This window comes from Tachysurus fulvidraco, chromosome 20 (assembly GCF_022655615.1).
Source record: "Tachysurus fulvidraco isolate hzauxx_2018 chromosome 20, HZAU_PFXX_2.0, whole genome shotgun sequence".
In the NCBI taxonomy this organism is placed as follows: Eukaryota; Metazoa; Chordata; class Actinopteri; order Siluriformes; family Bagridae; genus Tachysurus; species Tachysurus fulvidraco.
Window position 1 is genome coordinate 13954408 of NC_062537.1, and position 27719 is coordinate 13982126.

Genomic DNA, 27719 nt, shown 5'->3' on the forward strand with positions numbered 1-27719 from the left:
TAAGTCCTGTAAGTTGTGGGCAAGTTTGGATTTGTTTCTTCAGCACATCCCACAGATGCTCAAGTAGATTGAGATCTGGGGAATGTAAAGGTTTCATCAACACCTTGAAATTTTTGTCATGTTCCTTAAACCACGTAGCAAACAATGTTCTTCTACAGTACATACTTAGTCTGCTACAATGTTAAGTTAGTTTAGGTGGGAAGAGTCGAAGTAACATCAAAATAAATGCCAGGATCCAAGTTTTCCAAGCAGAACATATTCCAGAGCATCACACTGCCTCCACCGACTTGCCTTCTTTCCTTACTGCAGCCTGGTGACATCTTTTTCCCAGATAAGTGTCCCAAACGTGCACACAGTCCACATAATATATATATAAAAAAATAAAAAAAGATTCCCCAGACCAGGCCATGTTCTTCCATTGCTCCATGATCCAGTTCTGATGCTCACATGTCCATTGTAGAAGCTTTCAGAAGAGGACAAGGTACAGTATGGGACAGCATGAGCAGGCAAAAAACACAAAAAAATGTAATGCATCATGTGTTCTGACAGCTTTCTATCACACTCAGCATGAATTTTTTCAGCAATGTGCTACAATAACCATCTTTATCTATTCGCACATGAGTTTTTACATTGCGTTGCTGAGACATGATAGGCTGATTGGACATCCTGCAAAAATAATAATAATGCAAAAAATTGTGCAGGTACATGATTACATTGTGCAAGCGCTTCAGGTAATGTTCACAGTAAACATCAGCATGAGGGAAAAGTGTGATCTCCGTGACATGGTTGTTGGTGCTGGTTTGAGTGTTTCATAAACTGCTGATCTGGGATTTTTACACAATTTATTATTTGCAAAAATAGTAGAATTTTTTTAAAGAGTTTGTGCATGTAATAATGAATTTTTTTTTTTGTGCTCATTTTTATGAAGGTAATTGTAATGTGTAAATTACAAATCATTCAGTAAATTATTTAGAGAAACCGAGTACAAAAAAAACAAGTACAAAAATAAAACCGGCAGCATGTGACCTGAACACTGGGCAGGTAACAGTTTGAAAATACTGTACAAATTTACCAAATAACATGGAACAGTACAGTTGAAAAACAAGTGTGTCACTCCTCAAGTGTTTATAGTCCACCAGCGATTATAGTCACCTGCCTGTTAAACAGGTGCATATAAATTCATATCTGTTATAATCACACAGTGCTCCTGTCTGTGGGCTAATCCACCACGGTGGAACCATGAACAACCGATGTTTCTTGGCAGCTTTACTTTTTAACTTAATTTCAATTAAAAATAGAATTACAAAAGATATTACAGCTGCTAACACAAACGTGCCAATTGCCATTTGGTTGAATGTTGGTAACATTTACTAAAATCACTACAATGGTGATTTTTTGTCAGCAGGTTGATTTCTTTTGCTGAAATCATGCAAGTGCCATGACTTTATTCCTTGATAATGTAATACAGGAAGTCCAATACCACCACCTAGTGCCAAAACCTGAACTACAACCATGAGAATGTGTGCTGGAGAACAACGTGATGATGGTATTACATGAAGAATTGGGCCACTAGGTTGGCCATTCCGAGCAGGATGAGGAAGACGTGGAAGCAAGCTGAGGGCCAGCGCAATTCACCACTACGTCTCAGAGCCTTCAGATGGACAGCTGAGGGGAAGACGAACACCAGAGCCAAACCACATATTGCCCCCGAGTACCTACACACACAAAGATAAGTTAGAAAACATATAAACACACATATCTCTCACAGGAACACACACACCCCCACACACACACATCACACACATCACTCACACACAGATAAGTTAGAAAATATACACAGCCATTTCACATTATTTTCAGTTATTTTCTGTTCTGTTATGCTGGTAGATTTGCAGAAATAATAATCTTTCTGGGTTTTTTTTAAGATAAGTTTTTTTTTATTTGGAAAGTAAATCTGAAACATCTTGCTCTAGTGGGGTACTTTTTTTCCTTTTTTTTTTTCTCCTTTTCCTGACTGATGAGTACCGCTAGAGGGAGCCAGAGGTCGTTGCTATTCATTTAAATGCTGTTTACTTTACATGCATCCGTGGGCCTCAATGATGACTACATTAAAGCTGAGCCATAAATTATAACAGATCTTAGCATGAATGACACAAAATATACCGGCACTAACTTAACTCACACACTGTGCTAAAGCTGTTACAAAGGAACTATAATAGAGTATACATTTCCCTAACCCTGACCCCAAAACTAATTTTTAGATCAGATTTGGGTTCTAACATTTACCCTAAATATTAAATGGTGATAGTAGTAAGAAAACAACGATGACGATAATAATAATAATAATAATAATAATAATAATAATAATAATAATAATAATAATAATAATACATTTTCATTTATTTATTTAATTATTAATAATAAATAGCAAATAGACTCTAGATATTCTCATCTAAGGGCTACATTATACCATTAATCACTGTACCTGTATCTAACCTTGGCTCATGCTACTAAAGAGCATGGACTTTCATACCAATGTGGCTTACATATCCTGAACTCAGAAGACTATAATAAACACTATAAAGTCAGTGAGACATTTTTTGATTGAACATTTTTTGTCTCTTCCCGTTAACACAGATTTTTATTACATAAATAATGACTCTAATCACAAGTTGCACCATTTTAGTTGCAAGCATGACACAATCAAATAGAGCTCCAAAAATGAGCATGCTCTGCCCTGGTCCCAGATATTATTATAAACTCTTATTTTGTAATAATACTGTTATTAATTAGTTAAATCTTCACACAATTGTGTTACACAATATTTATATTTTCATGTCATACTTATTCTTACCTGATAATGGAGCCAATGTTGGGATAAAACCTGGCCATTAGGACCCCGATAGCCACAATGATGACATTCAGAATGAATACATGGAGAAAACTGATAAAAAAAAATAGATATGATAAAATATTAGGTCATTAGACATTTTACATGTACTGGACATTTTTATTTTGATAACTAGAAACATTTATGACTTTTTTTTCCCCCTACTTCCAGTCAATTTCTGCTACAGAGTTTAATAGATACAGATCTTTTTTGTTGATTTTTTCCCCTCAACACTATTCAGTTGTCCTGCCAAGTTGACCTTAACTGTCTTGTGCGTTTGTTGCATTGTGTAGTTAGTTCATTGTTTGCACTCGTCTCCCACTGTTGTGTGTTTGCACTAGTTCTGTGTACTTCACTGCTGTATTGAGTTAAAAAAAAACACGCTTGACCTGAAATGTAAGGTATGGTGACTAAACGGCGGCACCAATGACTAAAAAAAGAAAAAATAAAATACATTCACATTTTAATTCCAAATGCTTGTTGCTACTTGACAGAACAAAGCTGCGGTATTAGCCTATCAAAAATAATACGTAACACTCAACAACATATTGCTATCATTACTGTACAGCACTCCAGGCTATATCCTGAAGTTTTATAGTATATTCCACTCTACTGACAATTGTATGCGTTTAGTCTGTTTTCAACAGAGCATTTGTGCATTCTGTGGAAAATGGCTGTTCTAAATGGGGGGAAAATATCAGAAAAAAGTTCCAGTTCTTGGTGCCACGATGTGGGAAAATCATCTAATACAAAGTGTTTGTAGAAAACAAAAAATCTTTATAACATAATGTTCCCAAGAACGACAAAAGTGTCCGTTTTTAAATATTTGTTGGTTTATTTGTGTTATGAACCGATCCCACATAACTGGCTGTTTATATCACTCACAGTGTCTATGCAGACATTGACCTTTCTCTGTTTGTGTGTCCTGTGATGATGTAAACAATCAGTGAAATTCATTACAATATTTATTGTAACTGCAGCCAAGTTGCATAGAATTGCACAATTTGCTCATCATTCATGAACATTATTATCATTCATCTACATTATTCACTGGTGTGGATCTAATGTCTGTGTTCGACCGGTTTAACCTCGTCGTCCTTATAAACGTTTGCTTATAGAAAGAAATCATGGCTATCACGGTTACATGTGATAATATTCTGTTTAATTGATTATAAAAATCATGCAATCACATAGAAATCCATTCAGATTGCTAGAGACCCACATCAAATGATCAAATGCACATTTGCAACTTTGTCAAGCTTTAATAAATGTTATAAATATTGAGCATATAAATATTGTTGGGACCTTTTTTTGGCACTGCACACCAAACAAACACTAAATATATGTATGTTTACCTCATTTAAGCCAGTGTAACCTATGTTACCTCAAACTGAAAGAAAATACCTTTTTATATGCCTTGGGGTATATGCCTCATTATATGCCTTAAGCATTCTCTTGTTTCTTTCTTACAGTTTCAGTTTGTTAACAGCCTGACAAGCGCAGATTGGAGTGACAGCAGAATTTCACTGGAAATTTTTTTTTTTTGTTGTAAACCTACATTACGAGACAGTTCACCTGGGGTACTGATCACCAAAGAAGTGGTTCATCAGCTGCACTCGGATGAGGTAACCCAGCAGCGGGAAGACGGTGGTCATTTGGAACAGCAGAAAGGCTCGAGCCACAAACACCATAATATCATTGCTGGGAAAATTATCCAGGAAGTTCTGCAGAAAAACAAGAGTCAAATGTCAGCATGAGAATCCATGGTTAAATAACAATACATCTGTTATAATGGACATGAGTGTTAAGGAAATTAGGCTTACTGGTTCAATGCAGTCTTTAGACAGTGGTGGAGAAGGGAAAGTAGCAAAGATCAGAACTCCCACATAGAGGTATGTTAGACCTACTAAAAGGTAAGCCAAGGACAAATCCCGAACCTGCAACCAAAAAAAAAAGCTCATTCTAAATAAAACATTTAATGAATAATAATAATACAAAAAAAATTCAACAGCTAATGTTTAGTGATGTCTTTAGTTGTATAAAGGGGAGCCTTTATGACTGGTAAGAATTTTTAAAAGGAACTTACATAAAAGAAAAATGACACGTACAAATATTGGATTCACTTTAAAACACCTGGGGCAAACCTGCTGTGTGTGTTATTGGCATCGAGGAGAGCGACATTCACAAAGCTGGTTTATGTGAACAATGATAGAAAGTATACAGTTTTCTTTGATAAGCAAGTAGACACAAAAACAAGGATGTTCTACAAAAGCCATTTTTATACAAACTCTTCAAGTACACAAAAAAACGCTGCTTTAATAGGAACATGTGTACACCTGCTATTTCAGGAAATTATAGAAATAGCCAATCCTTGTAGCAGCAGCACAATGGCACTGTAGCATTAAAGTAATCTGCTTTTGTAGCCCATCCACCTCGAGATCTGATGGGATAAACATTCTGAGATGCTTTTCTGCTCAGCAGAAAACTCAGCAGTTGTAAAGAGTGTTTTATTAGTTATCATAGACTAGCAAAGGGCGGCGTGGGTGAAGGATTTAATTCCAACTAAGCACAAGCCACACCTGAGTCTATTGAAAGCCAAGATCAACGGATTAAACAGTTTGGAATCAGGCATGGCTTCTGCTTGATTGATATGAAAACCTGCTCCAACAACTGCCCTTTGTGGATCAGACTGGATATCCCTGATGTATACCATTACCATACAAAGCTATATGAAAATTGTAATACAAGTTTAGGGCGTGATCAAGATGGGTTTTTTTTTACTTGTTTTTGTATTTTATTGTATTTAATATAACCTTCTTTTAGCATTTTATCTAGTGCTGGAGCCCCAGCAAAAAAAGATGATTCATTTTACCATCATGTGATCAGAGAAGTGTAGAACACACTGTTAAATAAAGATGTGAAACAAGCTATACTTTGTTCCAAATAACATGACTTCTGCTGCCGTCTTCCCGCTCTCTACTGACGAGGCCACAATGGGCACTTTCTGATCTGCATTTACAACAGAGACTCAAAGCTCGTCACGTGTAAAACTATAAAATCTCTGTTCCCTAAGATCGGAGTTCTATTTCTCTATACGGCAAAGAGTAAAATGATATAACGTGGTCTTGTAGTTGGCTGGATCCCAAAATGGTTGTGACAACGGATGTGAAACTGAGAGAAGAGCTGTACTCACGTTGTTCTCCTGATGCTTGTTGTTCTTCATGAGGGTGATGATGCAGTTGTGGATGAAGAAAGCCAGTGTAAGAACACCAGTGAGTTGAGGACAGAGGATTCTAAACTCTACACAAACCCACACAAGCAGATTATGGATGAACAATAAAACAAGTTGGTTCTACATTTATGCAGCTTTGCTGTCTTTGTTTAGGACATAAGCTATGCACTAAGCTGCGATGAACACAGAGGACCTGAGGCCTTTTACTTTATCTGAAAAGCTAGTGTTTGTCACTAAGTAAGCAAGGTAAGTAAGCTGATATGCTGTCATTTACGAATCACTTACGGTCAGGTAGAGAGAGGATTTTTTTATTTTTCATGCCTGCAATAAGCGAGTTACTTCTTATAGTCCCATATGCCCTGGTTTTACCTCATTGTTTAGATCAGAGATAAATTAATCTGGGTGTAAATTCCAAATGGTGCACAACACCATTCTCTTCATGAAGGAAAGGGGGGAAACAAGCAAAAAAGAAAGAAAAACAAAAGAAAACATGGCTTCACTGGTACACAGCAATTTTGCTGTTTAACCTCTGTATGTAGCCTAATTAATACTTTACTTCATAATGCAGTAAAGTAATACTTAATTAATTCATCAATGCAGAATCCCTTGTTAATTCATGTCCACCTGGCACCGGTGTTTACCTGGGACAAACAAATCGGTGGAATCGAACCAGTGAAACTCCAGGTGAAATCCAAGCTGAAAAGCTTTAACAGTGACCAAGATGATCAGGTAGATCACTGAAAATGTGCCTGTGTGAAATTAAACAAATCCTATTTACATAACAGTCATCATGTTGTTCCCCTTACAGAAAGCCAAACAAACATGACGTGGAAAATGCAGTAAAATCAATAACTCCCACACAGGAACATGCAAATCAATTATGCTGAATAACGAAACATCTGTGTCAGATATCCAAACCACAAGATCAGTGAAATAGCAGTGGAACTTCATTATCATATCTAATCTAAATATTCAAACAAGCCCACCATAACATTTCCAGCATTAGAGCAAAATAAACAAACGGATCATCGTCTTACCCAGAAACGTGAACCTGGCAAAAAAGGAGGCTGAGCGGAAGTTGAGCAGCGGCAGCAGGAGCACGATAAGGTAGAAAGGGATCGTTTTGGTTTTATTCCACCAGTGGTCAAACAACACTGTATCTGTACCATTATCGGTGATATAATGCTGAGAATTGGTGCTGTTCCTGTGTGGATTCACATCTGGGTATGGACAAACCACTGGGAGAGATAATGGGATTAGATTACTGCCATTATACACACAGAGCATAAACTCATTAAGCATTAGTTCACCGAGCATGTGGATTGATTTAATATACAAGTGGATTGATTTAATATATAAGCTCACAAAAAAATAGCTTTTTAGGACATTGTTAATGAGCTGCATTTAAAGGAGCATGTAGTATGTTGGTATTTTAAAGAGTCAGTGTTTTTGGTGGCAGCTAGTTGAAGCTGAATGGTTTAAAATTCAAGTGCAACATTCAAATACAGCGCCCTGCCGCCATGTTCTTTTGAAAACCACATCATCCAAACATACAGTAGGAGGTCAGGGAACAACACAACACATAGCAACAAGTCAAAGTTTGGTTTATAATGATTATTTTATTGGATATGTTCTGCTCTCAGCTTTTGTATCGATAACTACCAGAGGAGACAAGTGCACTGAGCCAACCCACAACAGACCTGTTGCATCTAACAGACAGGCAAAAAAAAGGTGAAATATACTGTACTCTCACTGACTATGTCTGCAACACCTGTACTCCTGCTCATTCATGAAATAATCTGAGGTAAAAAGCTTTCTTTAATGTTCACGTCAGATATCAATATTAGAAAGAAAAGGTGATTTCGGTGACTGAAGTGAATATATAGTGAACACAGGTTCTTAGAAACCTGACAGCTGAAAACTGAGACCTTTGCTTATCCAGACTTGAACTGTCCAGTCTGAAAAAAAAAATCAGAACCTGACTTGGACTTTTTGCTGTTGTAGCCCATCCACCTAAAGTCGTCAGTTGTGCATTCTGAGATGTTTTTCTGCTTACTTCTCCTGGAACAATTGCCTATTGTACACTTCCTGTCATTCCCCTCAGATCTCCCTCATCAACAAATCATTTCCTCCCACTGAACCATTGCTAACTGGATGTTTTTGTAAACTGTATCTGCACCGTTTTATGATCTGCTCTGCTGCCTCATGCTTGGCTAATTGGATAATTGCATAATTCTCAGGGATACATGAGTTCCTTTTGAAGTGGTTCAGCGAGTGTATAGAACAATATACATTATGAATCGTTAGCTTCTAAGATGAAATATTTCACCGATACTAACCTCTCTCCGTTCCATTTGTGCCAAACTCTGAATCAGACATGTTGACATCATGAACATAGTCTGGTGATAAAAAGGAAAGGCGCTTTTACCTCATAACACATTAAACCATTGTCTCATCACAATCAATCAGTGAATTCATGGAAGTGGCATGACATAACTACTTACTGTAAATGAATTTTCCCGTGTTAAACAGGAAGTTGGACATAAGCACCCAGTAGACCACCATTGCCCCAATCAGCGATACCATGGAAAACAACAGACTCGACCACTGTCCCAAACTCCCAAAGTAATATTTACACACATCAGGAAACTCCCAGTCTGAAGTATCGATATAAGCTGTGATAAAAAGAGAAGAAAACACAAGGATTGAGGGTTTTGTTTGTCCGAGAGAGAGTGAGAGAGAAAGAGAGCGAGAGAGAGAGAGAGAGAGAGAGAGAGAGAGAGAGAGATCATAACCTATGACCTTGTTTATCTAAAATGCTGAATCAAATTATAGGACACAAAAGAGCAAACGTGGATCACAAAGCATGATGGTAAATGTGTCAGACAAGGAAGTACAGAATCATTCATTCCTACATTTCTGCAGTCATGTGCCAACAGCAGTAAACAGCTCAGCAGCGGTAGAGTAGGGAGGTGCCTGTAGTAATGCTGACATGCTAAAAGGGTTCTTCACTACTTCATTTATATTGCTGAGAGCTGAGTAATGCTCCTGTTTGCTCAAAAAATTCTATCTGAAAGATTTGACCAGTGAAGTATTCCTGCCCATAAACGAAGTAACGATAATAAAATAAATAAAAAACTATATTTCTAGGGCAACTTTCTAAAATTAAAATGCATCGTTGTGCTTTACAATGTAAAAAATATAAATCAGGCCTGGATTTAATCCCGTATGAGTAAGACCCATTACTCCTAAGTGATTTTAAAAACACTGAGCAAAAAAAAAAAAAAAAAACATTACATTGATGAGCGATAAGTGCTGAGTGGCTTGCTTACGTATTGATTTAGTTGACTTCAGGACTCTGTAACAACAATAGAGTGTGAGTAAGCCCATTAGGATGAGGATGATGATTCCGAGTGTAAAGCCAGACTGCAAACCAAAAGAGAAATCCGGTTAGAGGCTCGCGATGCACAGGGATATTGTATAAAAACTAAAAATGAGCACACACCTGCTTTATTCCCCATGGCATGCTCAGTATGGACGTACCCATCATTGTATTCCAGATAGCAAAGCTACACAAAGGAGCTGATTAATACTTTGGAATGTTTTTAAGCTTACAGTAAAAATGAGAAAACTTCATAACAACAATACATACATGGTAACAATACTGGGGTTTTTGGAAGAGCCTTCTCCTCCTTGTACTTTAAACGCTGTCCCCAGAGGGCTGTAAATATAGAGCTCTTCAGGTGGAGGGATCACATGGTCAGGGGGAGCCTTCAGAAGTAATAAACCAAATCATTACCTTGTGACAAACATGTGGTACAATCAGAACGCTTAGAACTCATCTGCTTTTTAATCGTTCCAGAGATAATATAATGTAATCAGTACCACATGGCTGTGATCACTCTGAATAACACTCGCAACATACAAATGTCAAATCGTTATTAAACAAAGACGTTATGAAATATTAGACACTCTGGTACTAAACAGCGACTGCTGACTAAGAAAATAGAAAAGGATGATCTCTGGACTTCAACTATATAAAGCACCCATGTTATTAGGAGGTGGAAGGAATGGGTATAAACACATGAAAGAAGAACTTGAGAAAAACCTGTGAAGAACTGTAACGGAGCAGCGCTGTCTACACTGCCACTTTAAATACATGCAGATTTAGATAAAGTACAGCAATTTGTTCTGTAGTTAGTTTTATACAGGAGGATAGGAGGTGTATAGATCACCAGCAGCCTGTCTGATGAAGCGGTCAGGCGACCATAGTAATGAACTCTGCTGTTCAATACTGAGGCCTCGGAAGACACTCGCTCCTGAGCTGAATCCTCCACGATGTTTCTGGGCTCCACATGGAAAGGCCTGCGAGACAGAGACAAGAGCACTGATTAGCTGAAATCACACCATCAACGCTTCGAACGTGATTTAAAACTTTGAAAGTGCACCTTCAACCCCTAGTTTTATTCTTTTATGCTTAGATTTAAACTGAAATCCAAGATGTCATTCATTTATCGTATTGACATTGTATAGTAAACACGACCATGTTCGAAGAAGTCAAACAAAATTTGACTCATACCTATGTGACTAACTAGAACAGGTATTAGCTCAGTATTGTTTACTAAAATTACACAGCTCCATTTTGAGGATCATGGCTTTAATGCACTCAAATTCCAAACCATCCCAAGTTATAATTTCTTTTTTCTCTCATGAAAATCCAATCAGGTTAAAAAAAAAAAAAATCTTGGAAGGAACAATGTTCACTAAATGCAACCAGCTGCTTTTAGTGAAGGAAAATATTTCAGGCATTCACAGTCACAATATCAACACACATCCAGAACATTTCATCACATATATGTGAAGGCACAGATTCAAAGGCTTCAAAACACTTCCCAGAAAAATCCCTGGCTGGGCAATTGACTGTGCTTAAAATAACAAATCAGATGACTTATTTGTGATGCTGCTGTGAGTTTGAATAGGAGGAAAACCGCTAGCATTTCTGTGTGTTAATACGGCGAATTAACATCTGCGCTCTGCTTGGAAAATTCATAAGAAATGGCAGCTTGTGCAGGCATGTTACAAGCAATTAAGGAGTTGAAATATCAGCTACATGAAGCTGTATTCGATGTGGCTGCCTGAAAGATACCATGAGGGTGAGACATAAAAAAATGCAACATAAATTAGAGTTGAATTATTATTTGCACTGGAACATAAAACTTCAAAAAAAAAAAACTCAAAAAAAAAAAAAAAAAAAAAAAAAAATTCAGTGTTTGACTCAACCTCATAGATGAGTACAGGCATAGACATTAGATCCACTCACTAGATTGCTATACGAGTCAGCAGTTAATCTAGTGAGAAGAAGTTTATGAGTTCAAATCCAAGCACTTTCACAGCAGGCCTTTAACCATAAAACTGCACAAATCTACAACTTGTGATCAGTCATGTGTTTGTTCTGTTGCAGTCGGCATAAATGGGACTTCGCTGGACAACATGAACACAACTAGAGCTAAAACATGGCTTGAATGACTCAATTTACTTTAAATATAATAAACAGTACTTGATCCTAATGTACTGAATCATCTTAAACATAGGGAGAAAACATACCAAAATTATGTTTAGTGCCTGGGTACAAGATACCAGGGTGATTAATCAGGAGGAGAAGAATAAAAATGCTTTCGCTAATGAAATCTATGCAGAAACATGACAGAAAGCATCTGCTGCACTGCTGCTTCTTTAAAATTGTATGTATCTTCTCTGCTCTGGCAATTAGGTGATGAAATGGACTTCTCCCAGATGTCCAAACAGCTGAATCACTGATGTTCTTCAAATGACATCGAAGAACCTGCCTCTTCCTGAAAGACTTAAACTTTTTTTAAATTTTAGATTGATGGTATTATACTTAGTCTGTGACCTAGTGAACCAGAACCTACATATTTATTGACAGAGACTTCAAAAGCACTTTTGTATGTGGCTATGGATAAGGGCATCTAACAAATGTCATAAATGTAAATGTAATGTATGTAGTGAAGTGTATAATGGCATTTTATTAGTTTATCAGGATACATAAAAATAAATTCTCTTCTTGAAGCACAGACACAGTAACTATGATGCAGTCAGTCGACTGCAAAATTGCAGCAATTAGACACTGTAACATCACACTGAGGTAAAGGTACAGTATGTGTTAAAGCAATAAATGCAACTGAAGACAACTATAATTTTGGAGTATTTAGCAAACTGGCCATTAAGTACATAAACACTATATACTTTTACTTTCAAACAGAGCGCACATGTACAGTATTAAGTCTTAAACTTCTGTGGTGTTTTAATATACTATAGTTTATACCTAAATAAATAAAACTTATACCTTCTTTGTCTGGAGTCCAGAAAGTCTATCTGGTCTGAGTAGTAATCTGCTTGGATTGAACCAAGTAGAGGTTTCCCATCATCCTCCATGACTCACTTACTCACAGGCTCACTTGAAATTCATTGCCTGGACAGAAAAAATAAATAAATAAATAAATAAATAACCACATTTAACTTTTGCGGCATGCTTAATTCTTCCCACCTGAGGATCCTGCAGAAAACTGAACACATCTTGCATTTTAAACAAAAGCCATCCAATGTTTCTTCAGAAGCAGAATAAAACCTTATAGAAATAATTTAACTGAAAGTAACTAAAGCCAGCTGGACAATTGGTTGTTACTGAGAATCAGACTCCTCAAGATTAGATTAATTTTACTCCATCGGAAGGTAACGGCTCAGGGAGAAGAGGTCGACTTTGTCTCTGTGTGTGAGCACGTGTAAAAGAGGAAAAGAAGAAGGGGGCTTTTAACATCCGCCCCAGAGAATGACCTTACCTTCCAAAACCACAAACACATTCCAGCTCCAAGTACCAGCTCATTCGATTCCAGCTCATTACTAGCAATGATTGAACACATTTATCAAACTACATGACCTAGTGAAATGAATAATGTGTGCACATTATACAAAGCAAATAAACTACAAAACAAATTTATAATCTAAAGCACAGACAATGAATGCTTATAAGGAGGACAGCAATCAAAGAAAAGTTTAACATAACTAGACGAAGACATTTCGATTCATTTAAGATCTTTTGAATATTTCGACAAAGTTGTTTAGTCCTTTGAAAACACTGGCACTTTTAGAAACAAGAAACCGACCAGAAATTAAAGTCTGTCTTATGCTTAATGTTTTACTTATCCGATATTTAATTTTTTTGTATACGTTAAAGAAATGTACCCTTTTTGTGATGTATACTGTGAATCAAAAATAACATCTATCTTCAATTACTGTAACATGTATGTATTAAATATCTAAACAAATGAATTCACAAACATGTACAGAGCTTCAGGTATTTGTCAACACTGTTTACTTGATATTGGACAGATTTGTTTTCAATTCAGAATAAATAAACAGTTAAAAGATTTACATAAGTGTGACATAATACAATGTAAAAGTCAAGTATTATTAAGAAAGTAAAATCCTGGCGATATAATTAAGGTTGACATCCCATTACATGCACAAAAAAGTTATGTTCATTAAAGATTTTTTTAATAAATTGTTACTTTATTTATAGAATATAAATATTATATACTAAATAGCTAGCTTCAATGCTAACCGAGTTCCTGGTTGCTATGCTACAAACCGGCCTTTAATTTTACATAACAAGCGTCATAAGTTATTTCTTTACATCTTTAATATTTCATATTTTTATTTATCTTTGATTACGTACCTGAAAAACGGTGGTATGGTGTGAAGATTGGTGTTTCTACCCCAGCAAACAAAAATATACTGTTATAGTAACTTGTTTTGAAAGGGCTGCCGCTTTAAAGTCCTTCTGGGAGATGTAGTGAAAATTTTACTTCACTATAACACAACCGTATTGAATAGAAACTACATTACCCATAATGCATTTGAAAATGACGGGTTATTTAGTGGGAAGTACAAGGGAACTCCTTAACGCAGTAAAGCACCTGGTTATTTGAATCAATTAAATAACATTTAAAAAATAATAATGATAATCTTAAATGATTGCGTTTCAAAAAAAAAAATGTTTAAGCAATGTGGCCAAAATATCTGCAAGAAGTTTGTAATTACAACATAACTGTGAGATAACTGCATGATTAAAAAATTGTTATTTATTTTTCGATGCTAAAAAAATAAAGAAGACATCTTAGAAAGACACATTATTATTATTATTATTATTATTATTATTATTATTATTATTATTATTTTAAGCTTAATTTTAATATCAGAAAACAAGTGTAAAAAAATTCATGCTACCTTCACGTGCTCCTCAGTTTAATTAATTTAACACCCTGATAAATTACCCAATCATTTAGTTGAATGAAGTAAATTACAGTTTGACCAAAAGTATGTGGACACCTGACCATCAAACCACATTTTTGCCTTTACATAACTTTCATTTGTATAAGAGGTTTTTGTTTTCTGTAGCATTACACTTCATTTCACTGGAACAAAGGGGTTTAAACATGTTTCTTGAGAACAAAGTAAGGTGAAATGGCAAACTTTAGATAGATAGATAGATAGATAGATAGATAGATAGATAGATAGATAGATAGATAGATAGATAGATAGATAGATAGATAGATAGATAGATAGATAGATAGATAGATAGATAGATAGATGGATGGATGGATGGATGGATGGATTGATGGATGGATGGATGGATGGATAAATGAGTTCTCTCGAGTGATGAATCACGTTTCTGTCTGGCCGAGTCTGTCTGACTGCATTGTGCCCTCGTCAAGTTTGTTGAAGGGTTGTTTTTCAGGGGTTGTGCTTGGCCTTGGCCCCTTAGTTCCAGTTAAAGGAACTCTTAATGCTTCAGAGTCCCACAACATTTTTGACATCTATGGAAATTGTTTTTTTTGCACTGGTGCTATGTTGGAACATGTGATTTTTGGCCAGATTGCGCCTGAGAAAACTCTGAATGTGAATCAAATTGTATAAATTTTTTATTATTATTATTATTATTATTATTATTATTATTATTATTATTATTATTATTATTATTATTATTATTATTTTAAACACATGACAAAAGTCTCATTTTGACAGCAATACAAAAATGACCACAAGAGGAATAGGCTTTTAAATGTGTTGTCTTTTCTGTGAACCTGGGTGTAGTGTCAATGTTATAATTCAGATTTGGTGTGAACTAAGAACCAAAGTTCCAAAAAGAGCATCTGTTTTTTTTTTGTTTTTCATGTTTTTATGAAGTGTTTATCTGGACTACAGATGTTTTCTGAAAGTGACCACTCCCAACAGAAATCCTTCAGCATAGGATAAATTTGATCAAGAGACTTGATCGAACAACTCTTCACACTGAGGGAACTAGTGCAAATTAATTCTTCCAGAAAATGTCCGTACCCACCGTGCGAGGGTATAACAGCCATCTATCTATCTATCTATCTATCTATCTATCTATCTATCTATCTATCTATCTATCTATCTATCTATCTATCTATCTATCTATCTATCTATCTATCTATCTATCTATCTATCTATCTATCTATCTATCTATCTATCTATCTATCTATCTATCTATCTATCTATCTATCTATCTATCGGTTACTCTTATTCACAGTAATTGTGATAGCCAGTGAACGCTGCATCACGCCTTGTCTAACACCTGTCTTCTGGCGTCTTCGCTCATTTCATCGATCTGCTCTTCAGAGTGAATCTCAACGTTAACGTCGAATTTAACGTCACTTTGACTTCTTTGTTCAATCTGCTGGATTCGTGTCGTATCGTTGTCTAGTGTGGGTTCCTTTAGCATCTCTGGTGATTTATAAACACTGAAAAAATATTTACACGCACGATATTTAAAAGTTACTTCATGAAAAACGAGAATTTTCGGCTCGTGTTGGTTAAATTAGCGCTAATTTACACCTGAGGCCTGTTTGTGAGGAGAAAACCGCCAAGTAACTGCAGTTAACGAGCAGAAGGGTTTAGAGTGATTTTATCGTATTTTACACTAACTAAATAACATGTTTTAATTGTTATCTGGCGAGTTATTTATAAAGAGTGTTTCTTAAACGTTTACAATCGACAGTTATTCTGTATTCTTCCGTTAACTTGTGAAATTGTACTTATGCTAAGACGGAGATTAGCAAGCTAACGCGGCTAACAACTAGCCTGCCGTTAGCTAACAATCTATTTAGCAATCTGACTAAAAATGGTTGAATATTTTCGCATAGAAGATTACTGTCAAACAGGCTAAGATTTTATGTGACTGTTAGTGTAAAAGTGAAGAATTTTTGGTCTGTGTGTCGACGTTTCTGTTAATATTATTTACACAGCTACAAAATTCAAATATGACAAATAACCGTTTTTAATTCATTTCTTTATCATAGCTCTCATTCACTGTTTTCATGGAGAACTGGGAAGACGACGACCAGGTAATTGGGCTTCATGTATATATATATATATAATATATACACACACACACACACTTATGTCTCAGGATTTGTGACATCTTTAAAAATCATTGAGTTCTGGTGTATAAAGTGAAGAAATAAGTCGCTCTCAGGAGCTCAGTAAATTGGTTGGCGCCTTGTGTAATAAGTCCATTCGTGAAATTTCCTCCCTACGAAATATTCCCAACCCAACTGTTAGTGGGATTCTAATAAAGTGGAAGCAAATGGGAACAACAGCGACTCGGCCATGTGACATAGCAAAACGGAGTCCGCGCATGCGGTCAATAGCAACGGAGCTCCAAACTTCATGTGCTCTTCAGATTTGCTCAAGAACAGTGTGTAGAGCGCTTTAAGGAATGGCTTTCCATGGCTGAGAAGCTGCACCTAAGCTTTACATCACCGAGTGCAACGCAAAGCGTGCCGTCACTGGACGAGTTCTCTGGAGTGATGAATCACGTGTCTGTCTGACTGCATTGTGCCCTCGTTAAGTTTGATGAAGTGGTTGGGCTTGGCCTTTTTAGTTCCAGTTAAAGGAACGTAATGTTTCAGCGTCCCACAACATTTTTGACATCTATGGAAATTGTGTTGTTGTTTTTTTTTACACTGGTGCTAAATGTTGGAACATATGATTTTTGGCCTGATTGCACCTGAGAGAACTCTGAATGTGAATCAAATTGTATAAATTTCTTATTATTATTTTAAACACATGACAAAAGTCTCATTTTGACAGCAATACAAAATGACCTCAAGAGGAGTAGGATTTTAAATGTGTTGTCTTTTCTGTGAACCTGGATGTAGTGTCAATGTTATAATTCGGATTTGGTGTGAACTAAGAACCAAAGTTCCAGCAACAAATATGAATTGTTTTTAAATCGTATGAAGTATATGGTTGAGGGCCTCTCCTATTAAAAAAGAGCATCTGTTTTTTTTGTTTTTCATGTTTTTATGAAGTGTTTATCTGGACTACAGATGTTTTCTGAAAGTGACCACTCCCAACAGAAATCCTTCATCATAGTATAAATTTGATAAAGAGACTTGATCGAACAACTCTTCACACTGAGGGAACTAGTGGAAATTAATTATTCCAGCAAATGTCCGTACCCACCGTGCGAGGGTATAACAGCCATCTGTCACCTGTTCAATCTGTGAATTATTAATGCATAAAGCAACAAATGTGACTGCACCATACCCATTGAAATTACTTTCAATCAATAGCCATTGCTGATAATGGGATGGCTGTATTGTGTGCACTTCCATGTTTATGGGGTTATTGAAGTTACAAGATAACATGCACTCTTCCAAAATCCTGATTGCATTTATGTAGCATTGTGGTACTTAATGTGAACATAATGTGAAAGGTTTCAAGAGAAATAGACTATTTCAGAGGCAGCATGTAGTAGGGGCTTCTTGTATATTCTCTTAGTATGCAAAATCCATACGAATGTTTTCTTTTTCCTGTGGAAAGAATCTGCACAATCCCATAGAATCTTCATTATCTAATCTCTTATAATATGGTTTCTTTTCTTTTGCTTTATTTGTATTGCAATGAAAATATTGGAATGTTTTTTTTTCCCCATAGGTTTTAATTTTTTAAATGTTTATGACCTGGACAAAACTCCACACAGCAAACATTAGAGATTAGGGTCATTACTGTATAGCTTGCTAATACGTGTGTATATATAACCTACAGGATGGTAATTTTCTTTGTTTTAAAATGTTTGTCTTTTCCACAGAGCCCTGTTGTGACCAACATGACACTGGGTAAAACGTTTCACTCATCTTTAAATATCACTGTAGCACTTAAGTACATTTGGTATGGAACTGAACAATTTCAGCTTTACTAAAGTTCATTTATTTTGAAAATGTCTGTGCCTGTACAACAGTGTTGTATAAAGTATTAGAAAGCAATACTTGAGTATATACTTCTACTTTGGTAGAAGTGAAAGTTATCTCTTAGAATATTACTCAAGTAAAAGTCTTAAAGTATCTGATATTTACTGTACTTAAGTATCAAAAGTAATTTTCTGATATTTAATGTACTTAAGTATTTGAAGTAAAAGGATTTCATCTTTAGGGGTTTTAGCCCTCAGTGAGAATTTAAAACAAGAAGAGTTTTATATTATATATTATATGACTACAGAGTAAGCCAAAAGTTATGGTATTATTAAATGGCAAAAGTGGACACCAAAAATTTATGCATGATGCCAGTCTTGAATCAAATCAGTTCATGTATGTGTGCATTCTCTACAGTGTGTCCAATAAATGCAGTCATTAATAAAAATAAAAAAAATATTCACAAGACAAAGACCAAATCATTAAATGTTATTTTTATTTAGTATTGAATGGATTGTTTGCATTTATATTTTGTTTGTGCAATAAACTCTGGTAATAAGAATAGTGACATTTAACTGCTTTTGGTTGCCGTATTTGCAGCTTTCAGCCGATTAACGTTATAGATAAACGCCTCCAGCTCTGACTGCCCGTACACTCTGCGCGTGCCCGTGCCTCTCCGTAGAACGTGCATAGGAGCAGTGATTCGCCAAACCTAGGTTATTGCAGTCGCACACATTTCTTGTGATTTTTATTTTGTAGTAACGAGTAACGAAGATGCTTAGTGGAAATATATCGGAGTAAAAGTATACATTTTATCTAGGAAATGTAGTGGAGTAAAAGTGAAAGTTGACAAATTTAAATAGCGAAGTAAAGTACAGATACGTGAAATTTCTACTTAAGTACAGTAACAAAGTATTTGTACTCCGTTACATTACAACACTGTTGTACAAGATTGACTATGTAAACCTTTCCTACAGAAAGCCTATTAAAAAGACTATATATCTATGTGCTTATTACAGATACAGCAGTTTATCTGTATTCTGCATGGGACATCACATGATTAGGTGTTTTAGGATGGATTAGATCACTTGTAGCCTTAATGGCAATTGCATTCAGTTATATCGCATGAAAAGGAAATTGTTTTTGCAGCTGCTATTCTGAATAAATTTTTGTATCAAAGGCCATGTAGTTTTATAAGCAGGTTAAAGTTTTCTCTCTGGGATTAGATGCATCTGATTTAAATATAAACCTAAGTGGGTTTACAAGCTTTGGTTTCTTTTTACATGGACAGGTTGACACTTGTCCCAAATCTACCAAGCTGCTTGGTTCTTTTCTCTCTCTCTGTGTTCTCTGTGAGAACTTGGGGAACAGCAGGAGTCAGCAAAGTAGCTTCAAAAGCATTAGTGGTAGGCAGTCATAACTATCATTAGAATTATGTAATGCTTTATGCACAGTCATATTTTTATGGTAATACATCTTTATATTTTGATCTCATAACCCAATAATGACATTTACATACACGCTATGACTAAAAGTATATGGATATCTGACCATCAATTTTTCAAGACTTTGTTATATTTATATTCATTCTTTTACTAAGACATTCCACTAAATTTTAAAATATGGCTGAATGTTAATAGCTCCAACGGAAAGATAATTGAGGTCAGTTACTGATGTCCGATAAGTCCTGGTAAATTCACAATGCCATGAGAATTAACAGTAAAGCAAAATCCGCCATTGTTGTGTTTGTGTTTGCCGCTGCTGCTCTAACGTCGCTGTATAATGTTGTATACAGCGACGTAAGACTTGGCCCTGTGAAGGCTCTCTAGCCCGTGGAAAGGTAAACTGGTTCTTAGAAGGCTCACCAGTGGAACCAACTTCGAACCAGCACTAGCTCTGAACCAGCACCCGGTTCTTTCTGGTGGAAAAGGGGGCATAAGTTCCAAAAAGTTTGTTGTTACTATGAGCAGACACACTATGAAATTGTATGCTGTAATCTTTGTGGCATATTTGTGTGATTATCAGGTATTCACAAACATTTGTCTGTATAGTCTATCTGTGTGACCTAAAGAGCAATGTACTGTCTAACAGTTGAGGAAAGCCATGGGAAAGGTGGTGGAGGTGGTTTTGGGACTCCAGGGGGCAACAGGGGTGAGTTTTTGTTTTTTTTGTCTCTGTTGCAATGCCTGCTAATCACAAGTGTTGGATCAGATTATTCATAGATGTTTCCAACATCAGGTCGGGGCTTTAGAGGACAGGGTGGAGGCTTCAAGAGCTTCAGTTCAGGTGTTTCTCCCCCACATCATCTCCTTATTTGCTTACTTTGTTTTTTAAGTTATTGGTTTGCTTAACTGTGTGCATTTCTATGCAGGGCATGATGAAAATAGAAATGAAGAAGGTTGGTAGGCCTTGACATTTTAAACATAGATGCACAATACATCACTGTTATGGGCTTAGACCATGTGTTGTCTTTGCTTGTAGTTGATGGTAGCAGCTCCTGGAACGGTGGTGGATTCAGCGGAAGCGGCAGCAGAGGCAAGTATTCAGGGCCCAGTTTGGGTAAAAACTTCTTAAAGCGGTTTATTGATCTATTATGCAGGAGGAAGAAGAGGATTTAGAAATGTTTTTAACTCCGGTAACGTAATGCCCTTTGTTTAACCATTAGTGTGCATGTTCACTTGCAATCTGTTTTTCTCTATTAGGTGATGAAAATGACAATGATGGAGCTAAGAGGTAGCACAGATTTGTCAATATATGAGCAATGAATATTTCTGAAAATGTGCTCATGAATATTGCAGGTTTCAAAAGTGACTTTGGTAGCAGAGGTGGGCGTGGAGCAAGAGGAGGCCGTGGAGCTTTCCGAAAAGGTACAAACAAATAGGGGTTACAGCTCGTAAGCACACAGCAGTTTGGTGATTTATCTGCTCAAACATGCTTGATTGGTCTCTTTGACCTTTACCGTTTGTTTCTGCATTATTTCTTAGATGATGACGATGAAGGTAGAAGACGCTTCGGCGGAGGTGGAGGTGATGCTGTCTTGCATGATTTTTGTTTATTATATAAGGCCCAAACCAAATTGGCTTGAAGAGCTGTCATTAAAACTCTATCCAGACAGGTTTCATTTGGATGTCTGGATGTGAGACGTGTAATAAATGAATGACCTATATCTTCCTGATAAACTAATCTGTTCTTAATGGAGCTTTAGTGTTAGGATTGGTTCACATTGCTATTTGTTTTAAATGTATATAGGATACAGAGGACGGGATGAGGAGGTGTTTTCAAAGGGTACGTTCATACTGTAATTGACTAATTGTAAGTGCCACTTGTAACTTTGAGATTTATTGGTCATTTACTTTTAATTCATTAGGATCACAGGAGAATGGCGATGGAAAGGATGATGGTAGGACTGCAGGTTTGTAATTCCTCATAGTATCCAAAATACTGTTAACGTCCATCACTAAGCCAGTCTGAAATAAACACACTGCCTTTATCCTGTAGGACCCAAGGTCAACTATATACCCCCTCCACCTCCAGAAGAAGAGAACTCAGTTTTTGCCCACTATGCGACAGGCATTAACTTTGACAAGTATGATGATATCCTTGTAGATGTAAGTGGAACCAATCCACCCAGAGCAATCATGGTGAGTAGGGTCCATCTTTTTTTTTTTCCCTCTACCTTATTACATTTTTTTGTGCAAATTGGTTTGATTCCTTTTATCTGTCTGGTCCCCCCCCCCCCTTTTATTTTTTATTATTTTTTAAATTTATTATTATATATATTTTTTTTTGCTTCTAGACATTTGAAGAAGCACAACTCTGTGAGACTCTTAACAGAAATGTTGCCAAATCAGGATACGAAAAGCCTACACCTGTTCAGAAGCACGGTATTCCAATCATTTCTGCCGGAAGGGATCTTATGGCTTGTGCTCAGACTGGATCTGGAAAAACGGTGAGCACTCACTAAGATCTATGGCAGTTCGTTTTTGATTGGAAGTATTTACTGTGACAAACACTGATTAGTAGTAGTTTTAGAATGGTAATATCCGTCACTTGGTGTAAATGAATGTTTTTGTACATGTAAAGTATTATGGAACAATATTACTCACTTTAAGTATTCTTTGTGTGGGACTGACTGTGGTTTATGATCCTGGAAGCCTACACCCTAAGTGGTTGAAACCGGAACAATCTACTGTGTGGGTTAGAAAACTATTGCTTTTTCATATCGTGGTTTATGAATGTTTGTTTGTATTTATTTTTCTGTCCTCAGGCTGCGTTTTTGCTGCCTATTCTGCAGCATCTCATGAGTGACGGTGCAGCAGCCAGCAAGTTCAGTGAGGTGCAGGAGCCTGAAGTAATCATTGTGGCTCCCACCAGGGAACTCATTAATCAGATTTACCTCGAGGCCCGCAAGTTTGCCTATGGGTATAAACCTGTCTAACATTTTACATAATTATTTTATTTCTCTTTCAAAGCGATGCATATGAAAATGTCACTGTTGCAAGTTTCTTCAGGTACTCTGTCATAGGTTTAATGCTATGGTGTAATTGATTGAAGGATTATGATGTAAATTTACTACAAATACTGATACACGTGTCTTGTCTTGACTGATACACTCACTTGTCTTGTAGCACTTGTGTGCGTCCTGTCGTGGTTTATGGTGGCACAAGCACTGGATATGCAATCCGAGAAGTGTTGAAGGGCTGTAACGTGTTGTGCGGCACACCTGGAAGATTGCTCGACATTATCGGACGTGGAAAGGTAATTTGCATTATTTCTGAAAGTTGACTGCACTGTTTGAGTAAGTGAGCAAATAAGAGTTAGTTCAGGATATTAGAACTTTCCAAGAATTAAATACCTTGAGATGAACATTTGTAGTTTCATTAATTGAAACTAGTTAATTGGCAGCTTTATATAATGAGCTGCAAGCTATTTGCATATTAATTATTTACTAAACAAAATGATTCAGCTTCATTGGGGCTTAGAATTGAAAGTGCCAGTAACATTATTTGGCCTGGTCCCTCCACCCAATATGCAACATTCATAACATCTGAATCTGCAGAGAATGTAAAATGATATTATAATGTCGGTCGTTTAGTAGAGCACTCAGTAAGCAGGAGCTTTTAGCACAATTGGTGCTTTTGCATTGAAGGCTGCATTGCACAAACTTCTAATGTTGTCAGGGTTCATTAATCGGTCAGGTTTCCGGTATTCAATCTGGTCTTGATCTCCTATCTTTTTATTTTACTTAAAATATTAATCTGTTATAAATATGTTCTAAATAAATGCTTTTTTGTGTGTGTGTGGTTTGAGACAGTTTTACATATGACTCAGTGGCAGCAGTGGCTGTATGGTATTGCATTTTAACTAGGAATAGCCACTCTGTTTCAAGTCTCTTTCTGTCTGGCTGTCTGTGTCTCTCTCTCTTTCTCTTTCTCTCTCTGTGTGTGTTTTTGAGAAGTGAACAGTACTTGGTAATTTTAGTTATTGCAATCCTCCTTAAGAGATGTTATGAAACGTCACTTGGCTGCATGTGAAAGTTAATTAGCTCATTTTTGGTGCCCAGGTTGGACTAAGTAAAGTTCGTTTTTTGGTGCTGGATGAAGCTGACCGAATGTTGGACATGGGCTTTGAGCCAGACATGCGAAAGCTGGTGAACTCTCCAGGAATGCCTCCTAAAGAAGAACGGCAAACCCTCATGTTCAGTGCCACATATCCAGAGGATATTCAAAGGTCTGCCATTTTCATATTGGGTTTCACTCACTTTTTTGGGCTACTGGAACATTTATGGAGACCCTCTCATAATTTTAATTAAAGTTGCAGACATCTAACCTTTCAGTTTAGTGTTATTTAACATTTGGTAACATCATTAGCTCTTGAGTTATGTAAGCTATAAACAGTTGTTCGCCGACCAGTCTTTCACAGCTTGTTAGTAAAGCGGAATGTTAGTGTCACAGTGACACTATCCAACTGCAGGTTTTTGTGAACTCAAGTATGGAAAACAATGTAGATAGCACCTTCCTCTGAGTAGTTTATGCTGCCCTGTGGAGGGAAAAAGGGGTTCAGCTGGCTTTTTGTCCTGGCATTATCGTACGAGAGCCAGTAAGGGTGAAGGCTAAGTTGGTGGATGTGAAATGTCAGCTAGCTAATTCATTGCCAGAATGAACAAAACTGTCATTTAAAATAAACTTGTCCAGTTTGATTTATCTCAAACACATTTTGTGTAGTATATTTCATTAGTTATCAGATGTCGTCAAACAGTCTGTGTCATGAAAGTATTCTTATTAAATTCACAAAAAATGTAAACATCTGTGTTTTCTAGGTTGGCAGCTAATTTCCTAAAGGTGGATTATCTCTTCCTGGCTGTGGGGGTGGTGGGAGGAGCCTGCAGTGACATAGAGCAGGTCATCATTCAAGTCACTCAGTACTCAAAGAGGGAGAAGCTGCTGGAGCTGCTGAAGACCACAGGTGACCCAAACCTGACCTAGTGATTATACATTGTTTATCGCATGAAATAAAGAAAAATAGACTAACCTTTTCAGAGATACCACACTCACTGATTGACTATAACTGGCTTACTAGCTGTAAAATCCATGTGGCTTCCCATCTTTTTAATTTTTATTATTGAAAAATTATATTCGTAAATGTAACATTTGCCATTGCTTATTGTCATCATTAACTGTACCATAGTGATTGTTTCACTGTGACTTTCTGTATTTGGAGGTTTATATAGTGATCACAGACAGCAGCATAATAAACGTCCCAGTATGGATCGAGGTTGCATATAAGGCCCCGTTCACACTGCAGGTAAAAGTGGCCCAAATCCGGTCAAGTGACCAGGTCAGACTTCTTCAGGATAGTGTGAACACTGAAATCTGGCCCAGATCTGATTTTTTTTCCCGCAGTGTGAACAGCCAAGGCGGATTTGATGCGACTTTTACGTCAATCTACATCGACATTCGTCACAATTATGTGCCGGCGAAGACTTTTTTTTGCTTAACACACACACGTTACCAGTCGCCGCGTTTGTGTCACGTTTTCGCCAGCGCAAACTTTTTTTTTCTCTCTCTCTCTCTCTTTTTTTTTTTTTTGCGTCGACAAAAACGTGACAGAAAAGTGACTGGTAACGTGTGTGTGTGTGTTAAGAGTGTTATATAAAGTGGTTACGTGAATACATCACATTATAGCATTACATGATATGTTTGCTTGCACCAGATGATACAATACTCCATAACCTCGCCTTTTTAGCGCAACAGCTTGCTGCGTGTGACGTCATTGTTATTGTTCGTTTGTGCATGCGGGTCAGTTCGAAACAGCAAACAGTTCACACTGGTATCTGATATAGGCCACATTTTAAAAGGTAATGTGAACAGCCAAACAAAAAAATCAGATCTGAGCAAAATATCCGAATTGAGCATTAAGACTTGCAGTGTGAACGTGGCCTAAGAAATGCTGCCTGGTCTAATGAAAATAGTGGACTGCAACTAACTGCAGTGTAACTTTTATTTAACGTTTAACGTTTATAGAAATAAACTTGGAAGGATGCTAATCTTCCCAGTCATTACAGTTAGCCTGGCTGTATACATGTAAAGTAGGTGTATTTGTATATTTTATTCCTGTCAAATAAGATAGGATTTGCTGCATTTGATGTTCACAAACAGCCAAAACAAGAAAGCATTAATTTTCATCTTATGTTTTATTTACATATTGTATATTAAACCAACCAACCAACTAAGCAGATGTTTCAGAGCACATTTCTTGTGTGAAATTATTTGATGATCAGCCTGCAAGTGCAGTTGCAAAATGCAAACTAGAGTTGAGGCAAGCAAATATCCTGTGGTGAAGGTAATGTTCTGCTATCCTCAGGGACGGAGAGGACAATGGTCTTTGTTGAAACCAAAAGAAGTGCAGATTTCATTGCAACATTTCTCTGTCAGGAGAAAGTGTCCACTACTAGCATCCATGGGTAGGTACCCCTGCAGACACGTAATAAAGTCTTCACACAAATATTAATTAAAAAAATAAGGGTATATGTGCTCAAATGTATTGTCTTTATCTTCATGAGCAGTGATCGGGAACAGCGAGAGCGAGAGAAAGCTCTCAGTGACTTTCGCACAGGTCAGTGTCCTGTGCTGGTTGCTACTTCTGTTGCTGCTAGAGGTCTGGACATTGAGCATGTCCAGCATGTGGTGAACTTTGACCTACCAAAAGAAATAGACGAGTATGTGCACCGCATTGGGAGAACAGGACGATGTGGAAACACAGGAAGAGCTGTGTCCTTCTTTGACCCAGAGCCTGATACTCCTCTAGCTCGCTCTCTGGTCAAAGTCCTCTCAGGGGTTTGTTTCCATTAATACTAGAATTTTCCACAGGACCTTCTTTTTTCTTATTTTTTTTTAAGAGTATTAAATTTAACGGTTTCCTCTTTTGTTCAGGCCCAACAGGAAGTACCTTCATGGCTGGAGGAAATTGCATTCAGTGCCCATGGCACCACAGGGTTTAACCCACGTGGTAAATTGTTTGCCTCCACTGACACTCGCAGGGTAACAACCTTTCTCACAGGCTAATTTTACATTTGTGAGATATCTGTGTAGTTGCTTTTATGAGCGCCTTGATTTCCCCCTGTTTTTTTAGGGTGAATCATTCCTTAAGAACCAGACGCCACAGCCAGCTGCAGAAGCCGATGATGACGACTGGGAGTAGATTTACTTTTAGGATTCATTGCAACATTTCATTTAGGATTTCTGTGTTCTGTTTTACTTTTTTATGTTAAAGAAAAGAAGCCTATGGGCCCAAAGAGAAGTGTGCAGAGAAAGTTGAATGTGGCAGACCTTGAGCTAAGGAACCAAAAGGAGCCACAGGTTCAGCCTGATGATAAGCAGCTTCACAGTATAATTTTTGGTGAATCACTCAACTGCTAATTGTGTTTGCACTTGGTTTGTGTTTTTTGGTTTTCCTGTAGATTAGTAGGTAGAAGTCCGTGTGGATTATTCACATTGTCAGTATGCAAAAGTACATTGATTTTGTAAAAGCCTTTAATTGAGGGTTGTCTCTGGCCTCTTTAAGTAAATAAAGCTCTTTTCTGCCAGAGGTTTCCATGTTGCATTTTGATGAATGTGTGAAGGCATTTGTTTTCAATGGAAAAAAAGTTTTTTGGTTTTTTTTTCTGTCATGCCAATAAATTCACACAACAGAGGTTTTCCTCTGCAGTGTTTCATATTTACAGGCTATTACTCATTGATTGTTACCAAGAACAACCACCAAGTAGAATACCAAGTAGGGATAATGCTACTTCCTCCCTGTC

General features: G+C 36.9%; 2 protein-coding genes across 7 annotated transcripts; one reads left to right on the top strand and one right to left on the bottom strand.

The window, feature by feature from the left end:
• Positions 1–825: 825 nt before the first annotated feature.
• On the bottom strand, positions 826–14024 carry slc38a9 (solute carrier family 38 member 9). 2 transcript variants are annotated; one of them, XM_027141114.2, is made up of 15 exons: positions 13876–14023; positions 12487–12612; positions 10358–10487; positions 9775–9893; positions 9628–9691; positions 9455–9548; positions 8627–8797; positions 8462–8521; positions 7160–7360; positions 6764–6871; positions 6084–6190; positions 4714–4827; positions 4466–4614; positions 2855–2944; positions 826–1715 (listed from the first exon to the last, which is right to left on the bottom strand). In XM_027141114.2, exons 2-15 carry the CDS (start codon positions 12573–12575, stop codon positions 1550–1552), a joined length of 1662 nt encoding a protein of 553 aa, XP_026996915.1. In that variant the 5' UTR covers positions 12576–12612; positions 13876–14023; the 3' UTR covers positions 826–1549. The 2 variants fall into 2 exon arrangements, with proteins under 2 accessions (XP_026996915.1, XP_026996916.1); XM_027141115.2 differs by lacking the exon at positions 6764–6871 and having other exon boundaries at positions 13876–14024.
• Positions 14025–15767: 1743 nt separating this feature from the next.
• ddx4 (DEAD (Asp-Glu-Ala-Asp) box polypeptide 4) lies at positions 15768–27638 on the top strand. Of its 5 annotated transcripts, none has more exons than XM_027141183.2 (21): positions 15768–15928; positions 16523–16567; positions 18319–18346; positions 20510–20569; positions 20657–20704; positions 20790–20816; positions 20900–20953; positions 21217–21285; positions 21403–21444; positions 21668–21703; positions 21786–21830; positions 21917–22059; positions 22215–22367; positions 22686–22840; positions 23047–23176; positions 23982–24148; positions 24738–24883; positions 26282–26381; positions 26484–26754; positions 26851–26958; positions 27050–27638. In XM_027141183.2, exons 2-21 carry the CDS (start codon positions 16541–16543, stop codon positions 27116–27118), a joined length of 1878 nt encoding a protein of 625 aa, XP_026996984.1. In that variant the 5' UTR covers positions 15768–15928; positions 16523–16540; the 3' UTR covers positions 27119–27638. The 5 variants fall into 5 exon arrangements, with proteins under 5 accessions (XP_026996984.1, XP_047661143.1, XP_026996988.1 ...); XM_047805187.1 differs by having other exon boundaries at positions 21786–21818; XM_027141184.2 differs by having other exon boundaries at positions 15831–15950.
• Positions 27639–27719: the final 81 nt, after the last annotated feature.

Bases quoted from the DNA above. Each gene is read 5' to 3' on its own strand.
- slc38a9 (XM_027141114.2), bottom strand. From the start codon at position 12,575: ATGGAGGATGATGGGAAACCTCTACTTGGTTCAATCCAAGCAGATTAC. The intron at 9,692-9,774 runs GTATGTATTGTT...TCCTTTGTGTAG, and splicing joins AACCCCAGTATTGTTACCAT to CTTTGCTATCTGGAATACAA. The intron at 9,549-9,627 runs GTGTGTGCTCAT...TTTGGTTTGCAG, and splicing joins TGCCATGGGGAATAAAGCAG to TCTGGCTTTACACTCGGAAT.
- ddx4 (XM_027141183.2), top strand. From the start codon at position 16,541: ATGGAGAACTGGGAAGACGACGACCAG. The intron at 20,954-21,216 runs GCAAGTATTCAG...TGAATATTGCAG, and splicing joins CAGCGGAAGCGGCAGCAGAG to GTTTCAAAAGTGACTTTGGT. The intron at 26,959-27,049 runs GTAACAACCTTT...CTGTTTTTTTAG, and splicing joins CCTCCACTGACACTCGCAGG to GGTGAATCATTCCTTAAGAA.